The sequence below is a fragment of the Corylus avellana genome, chromosome 10 (assembly GCF_965113065.1).
Source record: "Corylus avellana chromosome 10, dhCorAvel1.hap1.2, whole genome shotgun sequence".
Lineage (NCBI taxonomy): Eukaryota > Viridiplantae > Streptophyta > Magnoliopsida > Fagales > Betulaceae > Corylus > Corylus avellana.
Window position 1 is genome coordinate 23016374 of NC_142499.1, and position 7862 is coordinate 23024235.

Here is a 7862-nt window from a genome sequence, read left to right on the forward strand (position 1 = left end):
TCTTCGTATTATTTAGATGGCCAGGAAGAGAAGAGTAGGCTGTACAGCCCTCCAGGACTGTTCGTCGCAGAAGAGGCTAGAAGAAAAGTGGGATTTTTATTTTATTAGTTGTTTGCAAAAGCTTAGGGTCGATAATTTTTGATACGACCTATTGATTTAATGTGAGCTAAACATGAAATTAACAAATTAAAATTAAAGAATTTGACCTGTTTAAATAAATAAATTATTTTAAAATTCAATCAACCATAATTAAGAATCAATTGCAGGCGAGAAGAAAAGGACCATGTTCTCTGGGGATGGGCATCGATGTGGGTGCTTGTCAAAGTTGTGGTTTGACCGGCTGTGGATTAACAAAGGTGATAATATGTATATGTAGTTGCAGTCAACTCATAGACAAATAACACCCTTTCCTGGGTCTATTCTCAAGTCCCTTTCATGGGTAGGTGACGATCACCAGAAGCGGCAAGAGTAGGCTGTGTGGATCCTATGCCCATTTCCCACCTGTCGGGCTTCAAGGAAAGTTCAAGCACTAATGACCTGTAATCTTTTCATAGGAAATGACATCTTCTTACCAATCACAATTATTGTCAAGGAATGGATGTAATCTGGTATGACTTTTGAGTTTCTTAATCTTCTTCTTCTAATATATATATATATATTCTAAGCATTCTCTTCTTCTAGTGTCTGATATATATACAGTTAACACAATACTCATGCTTTCAAAAGAAATATGCCACAGTTACTTACCAGGAGGCAAAAGTAAGAATTAGGAAGAAACCCCTTCAATCAGAAAGATTATAGAAACCAGAATCTAAGTACAGCACATTGCCTACAGGTTAAGAGAGCTAGAGAAGGTAGTAGAGATCAGGCAAAAATCAAATTTGTATTGAGGCTAGCTACGCATGAGTGGATATAAATTTCCTTGTAAAAAGGGGGTGAGGGAAGCTTCAAACCAGTGGCTGGAGGAGGCCAAGCTCAACATGAGAATGATCATTGTGATCAACTGATATTTCATATTTACATTCCATAGACATCAATCGCAACAACACAAAAAAGAAAGGTGGCATAAGAATTTTTATTCCTTGTCAATGGGACAACTAAATTCATCACATATAAAATCACTTTGGGCTACACACCACAATGAATCATAAAACTATGGACGACTTTGTGAGACCGATTACACAAAAATCCTATATTAACCACACTAAAAGCAACAGCCTACGAGAAACAATGCAGCGAAGGGAGACACCACCAAAAAAAGGTGTGATTTGGAAGAATTTCTGAATACAGGAATTGAACTTGAATATGAATAGCAGTTGGATGACAGTGGAAGCTTGTACAAACTTTGGGAGTCAGGGTGCATATTCACTCTCGAGGACTGGTTGTGTTCGAGTCACTGTTGCAGCAGGAGCTTTTGTATTCCCAACCGTGGTCATATGCAGGGCTTCTCCTCCGTCTGCAGCCCTCTCCATCTGTTGCATTTTCTTCTCATGCTTGTACTTCTGCGCCCACAGAACCAGGAATGTCAATACCACCAACAACCCTAATCCGCCCAGCACAGATCCCACAATTATCCCGGCTTTGGAATTATTCTTCTTTCCTCCACCACTCGATTTTGGACCAGCACTTGGTGTAGGAGAGATCGATGTTGGAGGAAAAGCAGTAGAATTGACCACGATAGAGAAATGCCCCTGTTGAATTGTGAAGCACGTATTACCTGATGCCACACTGCTGAAATTGGGGTTACCATGTAAATCAAACCAAACACACTTTGCAACAGCCCCATCGGGGACTGGTTGCACATCCACAAAACTAATCGATATGGAATCACCAGTCGCTGTAATATTCAATTCTGGTAAATCTGTAGCAGACAAGTTTGAAGCATTATAAGCAAGAAGACCCAGCACTGGAGTCAAGTAAGAGTAATCACGTAATGCGTAGTACTCCACAGACCGATTGCCCAAGTTTTGGTAGACCAAAACAAGCCTCCGGACATATGGGCTCGTGGTAACTCCTATGGGAATCTTGAACTCTTTGTACATGGGAACACCTTTTCTATATAAGCTACCACTCCTGAGCCTCATTGCTGCAATCTCGATCCCAGCTAAATCTGCGGGAACAACCCCATCATAGGAAATGCCGGTCTTTGGATGAACAAAAGCCTTGTAAGCATAGTCTTGGAGCCGCGCATCCAGAGCACGTGCAGGGCTTCTTGAAGACCCAGGAGTAGATTGAGCCCTGGGGGCCGGCAGCCAGAAGAACCACATCAGTAGAATAAGCATCGAGAGACTTCGAAGAAGAAGCCCCATCGATGCTTTGGAATACTTGACAAATTCAGCTCAATACCACTGAAAATTTTGACTTTGTATAATCCCAGAGAGTACCCAGAGAGTCAACACCAAAATATCTTTAATCCCTCAGATCCAAAGAATAATAACGGAAATATGCCAATCTGTGCAAAGAAGCTTAAAAAGCATTCATCTCTCAGCCTTGTAATCTCTTACTTAGGGGCACGCCTTTCTCTAATTAATGGAAACAACGGGTAGGGGGGAGTGTACACAGAAACATTATATTCTCAGGGAGGGTGGGGGGGGGGGGAGTAAAAGCAGCTTTGAAGGTTTCAACCGTTGCAACCCCTTATGGCCTCAGCTCAGAATACCTTTATTTCCCTTTTGGAATCCTTGTAAAAGAAGCTCTCACAGACTTGGGGAATCTTTTAACCATTATTTCATTCCTCAAAGGAATTGAAACCCTGATTCCTCGTCATATCCCCATTGATAAACATTAAACCCCAGCAATAATTGAAATTAAAGGAAAGCAAAATACACGCTTGAGAAAAATCTTCTTCTTCAAGATTTAAACGGTCAAAAGAAACCCACTAATTACTATTTTATAATTCCTATATTTGGACCAATAATCAAAAGTTAACATATCAAAGATATATCAGCAGGAGGCAACTAAATACCTGGTCTCCGTACGGATTACGGTGATGGGGTTTCAGTAGAAACCCCTAAATCTTCGCCAAAGTTTCAGCTACCCAACGACAATGGGAGAAATGTCCTCCTCTCGAAGTTTGCTTGAAGCTGAGCAAAACATGCAAAACCCAAATCTCCCCTCACATAAAAGTAAAAACCCACAATGGCAGGACCATTAAAGACCCCAACAAACAATAAACCACCCACCAGAAAACGCATAAAACCCTAGAATCTTCAAGAATATCATCATTTAATTGGTGGGCAAGATCACAGTAACAGCTCGGCAACAACACCGACCCATATCAGAGTCCCCGAAGGGCCTGCATTCCGGCTAAATCTGGAGGATATCACTGAGCTAGACGTAGTTTGTGCTGATTATCACTGAGTGCTTAATGGATCGATAGCTTTCCGAATAAAGTGGCGAGAGGAACAGTAGGAGTAATTGGTGTCTTTTCCCCCCTTTGTAACGAAAAGCTGGTGACGGAAAGGAAATGGGTAAGACTTTGAGAGAGCAAGGACTAGTAAAGGAGAGACCAATGGGTCACAAGTCGGAAAGAAAAACGAAAAATTGTTGAGAAACTCTGAGAAACGAAGGCGATAAGCATCTAGGGGATGCAGGAGGCCAGCAGAGATGGACCGGTGGAAGTGATTAAAAAAAGACAGAAAGACATATAAAGAACGAAAGTAGTAAGAATGAAGGAAAGAGAAAATTCTTGTCCTAATTAATTCTACTATCAAATGTGAATGCTTTGATTTTCATATGCAGAACAAATAAATAATCATTTTTATTTACAGGTGGTTAAATATAATACAATTCTTCATCAAATTCAAACCCCACATTATATAATATTTCTATCTTTCTTCCCTTTTAACCCCCTTCTCTTGCTCGAAAGTATGATTTAACATTGTATTAGATTAAAGACGCTTATTAGTTCTTGAATTTTGTTTTTCTCATTCATACGGGCATTCAAGTGGCAATTTATTTGCATAGGTGAGACTCTGGTGTCTTTTCATCCAACAGTCATTTTACACGAGTTCCTCGTTGGTTTTGCACGTATAAAAATGTCATATATCACACTTTGCTAATGTGGCATTACCAATGAGCTTTCTGTTATTTGAATTATGCGGGACTCAATGTCTTTTTGCGTGAACCGTTGGTTAGCTTTCCATATAAAGAATTATACTTTTATGATGTAATATTGTCAATCAGCTATTAATTTTATTTTTTATTTTTTTTAAAGAAACAAATAAACTAATTCAATTATTAGTAGCGTAACGCTAACAAAATAGAATAGAATAAAAGTGTAACGTATAATAATAATAATGAAAAAATAAAAAATAAAAATGGACAGCTCTGATTGCACTTGAGTTTGTCATTTTGCCCATATAAGCAACAAGTCGCATTTATTTTGTTTTGAGTTAGAAGTCGGATCCAACAAATTTTTGGGCTGAGAATAGAATGCGGAACCTACCTTATCAAAACCTATCTATCTACACACAAACAAATGTATGCAATTGGTCCCGAGATATATATATCTCGGGACCAATTGCATACATTATATATATATATATATATATATATATGTGCGCGTGTGTGTGTGAAAAATTTAGCTAATAGACGAAATGAAAAGAAATTGGTCCATGCTTTGACAAATTCAAATGAAAACCCTTTGGAAAACCAAAGGCCAGTAATTATTAATGGGAGTCAACAAATTGAACCAATTAATGACATTCCAAAGAGCACAAAGAATTTTGTGTATAAACCACATACATTTGCTTTAATAACTCATGCCAGCTCATACAATCTGACTCCTTCCAGGTCCACTCACGCTAAGCTAACTTACGCCGTGCGCACATGCCCAGCCAGAACGGCTATTTTGGGAACTTTGCTTTCAACAATGCCTAAAGCAAAAGCATGCAATGGTGTGTGAATGGCAAAGGAATCGTGGGATCCAATCCTGTAAAGCAAGGGCCAGGTGGAAGGTACAAAGACCATTTGCTCTCCCCCCCTCTCCCCAACTCCAAAAGCGTATCCAATGACATATATTTGGGTGCAGGAAGAGCAAATTAGAAAAATGACAAGAAGCAGTAGTTTTCAGTTTTCGTCTCGTGATATACGGCCGTCGTGTTGTGTTTGCGTAACAACTAGAAAGGCCATTTTGTTGCTTCTTCTCCTCTCGGGCCCATCTCCCTTGCTCATTGTGTTCTTTCAGTTGCTTCCAGCCCAACTCCGCACACACACATACCTACTCTCATCCTTTCTCAATTCTTATTTATTTCCAGTAATAATTTCATGATGTTTCTCTGTGTGATTGGAGCAACCTTGATCACTAAAAAAATTATAGAAAAGAATGTTAATGGGGGGGGGGGGGGGGGGGGGGGGGGTACTTGTGTTACAAATTTACCACCCACCCATAAATCTTTGGTTTATAACGCGTTTTAATGATGTTAAGTAGGATACAACTCTCTCTCACTCTCCCTTTCTCTCTAATCATCTCCTTTTGACGAAACTCATAACCAAATCTACCTACAACAAACTTTTTTCAATTAAAGTCGTCCACGAAATTCAAACTATAATTTTAAATACACGTCAGTTTTAATTAAATTGAAAGAGATTATTCAATTCAGTAACTACTTTATTCATAAACAAATTAATAGACAAGAAGAAAAACAAAAGGAAAAAAGAGATGCGTGATTTGTGAGATTCAAGTGTTGTCCTTTTTGCTTCAAGTTTTCTATTTTCTTGTACGGAGTTTATGAGTTGTCTTTAATTTATATGCTGGAGCTGCAATAAAGCTATACAGACACTGTACTGACTACTGATTCTGCATATATATGTCCCAAGCCTGTTGTGAAGATACAAAATTTCCAATTATTATTATTATTTTTTGGCATAGAACAGTCCATCCGTACTAGCAGCTAGCTTTAATACATGTGAACTACTCTAACAATTCAACCCAAGAACTTCAATAATACAAGAGTAATGTTGCTTGTAGAAATGAGGGTAAGAAAGTAGGAGTGTGTAATATTATTTATAATATAATTCAAGTTGTGGATACAAAGATTGACGAGTGAGAGGTTGATATGGGATAAAGTTAAAAGAGAAAATTTACAATATTTTTGTGGTTTACTTGATTTGTAATTAGTTATTTTTGTACCAAATGTTTTGAAAGTTTACATAGGGTATGAACAAATAACAAATTATTTCATGTTGTTAAATTTTGTAAAAAACTTGAAAAGTGGGAGGATGGAAGGAAGGTGGCCGGTTGAGCCACTCCAGGGTTAGAGTCAGACATCTTGGTCGGTTCGGTGGTTCCTAGAGACATCTTAGCTGTTCTTGACTAGTTTAGTGGATCTCTGATGATGTTTTTATTCAGTTTAGTGATTTGTATAGGATTTTTGACTGGTTCGAGGTCTCAAGTAGGCTTTTCTTTGCAAGTTATCACCACCAAATATATGAAAATACATAACACTTTTATTTTATTTTGACCATTCATCTTAAATGAAGAGTAATGCTATATACCACACCACAATTCAACTACTATTTTATTATATTGATATCGTATTGCCAATTTATTATTGATTTTTTTTTTCTACTGTGATAAAAGATGAGTACTAAGGTAAAAAATATTGCATTGGGTAGAATACGTGTATCTCAATTCGTAATAACAAAGTAACTGGTAGGCATGAATGTTTGTACAAATTGTCCATTGCTTATATAACAGCTGTGTATTCCTAATGGCTTGCAAATTGCAACGTGCGTGGTCTAGTTATTAACGGTGTATTGTCTTCTTCTCTTTTTATTTTTATTTTTTTATTAATGAGTTGACGAGTGGTTTTTCTATAGGCTATGTATGGATGGTTACATACTTTAATACGTAGTTTTTATTTTTTATTTTTTTAAAGTTAAATACCTTATTTATCTTTGTGGTTTAACTTCTTTATTTTTTATTCTTTATCACAAGAAGTTCATCTGATTTGCCTAAAGACGGAGATGGCCACACCCTCGAAGTTTCGTTCAAAATTTGACAAAACGCCACGTCAACACCAATCACAGCTTGACACATGTACACATAATTAATTGTATATATATATTAAAAACATTAAAAAATTATATTCAATTATATTTCAATAAATTTGGTGGTACCCCATGGCCAAAGGGATTGGCTAGCCACCCCCAAATGGCCGTAGCCACCTTCAAATTTTTTTTTTTTTTAAAATTTAATTAAATATAATTTTTTAATGTTTTTAATTTTTTAAAAATTATTATTATTTTTAATTAATTAATTATATGGACACGTGTTAAACCGTGATTGGTGCTGACGTAGCATTCCATCAAATGTTGGATGAAATTTTGATGAGGACCATCTCCTACTTTAGGCAAACAAAATGAACTTCTTAGAGCATTCACAATGGAAGAGCCATATTTTTATGTAAAATGACTCTTCAAAACTCATTTTTATCTAGTTTAGCTAAGCCATTTTTAAGTGTCTACACATCCGATTAGCTATATTTCTAAAAAAAAGGTGAGAAAAGATTTGGGAAAAAGATAAAGCAGGAGAGAGAAACACTAAAAAATAAAATGGCTCCCTTAAAAAGTGCTGCTACATTTAACTTTTTTTTTAGCTCTTTTAATCAAATATCTATTTTACATATATTTTTGGCTCATCCAATGTGAGAGGTTTTTTGAACATTTGAAGAGCTATTTTAGATAAAAGTAACATTTGGCTCTTCCATTGGGAATGCTCTTATAATAAAAATGAGTTAAAAAATAAAAAAATTAATCCGCACATAAATGAGTAAGATATTTAACCATATTTTTTATTATTTATTTTTCTAGTCCTATAGGATTAAAGAAACAAAAGAATCAGAGGAGCTTCTCTCTTG

The 7862-nt window shown here is 36.7% G+C and overlaps 1 protein-coding gene across 1 annotated transcript; it reads right to left on the minus strand.

Moving 5' to 3' along the window:
* Positions 1-1050: 1050 nt before the first annotated feature.
* Positions 1051-3655, minus strand: LOC132162062 (transmembrane protein, putative (DUF1191)). Its single transcript, XM_059572307.2, has one exon. It carries the CDS (start codon positions 2307-2309, stop codon positions 1353-1355), a length of 957 nt encoding a protein of 318 aa, XP_059428290.2. The 5' UTR covers positions 2310-3655; the 3' UTR covers positions 1051-1352.
* Between the last annotated feature and the right edge of the window lie 4207 nt (positions 3656-7862).

Coding starts and splice junctions, on each gene's coding strand:
- LOC132162062 (XM_059572307.2), bottom strand. CDS start 2,309: ATGGGGCTTCTTCTTCGAAGTCTCTCGATGCTTATTCTACTGATGTGG.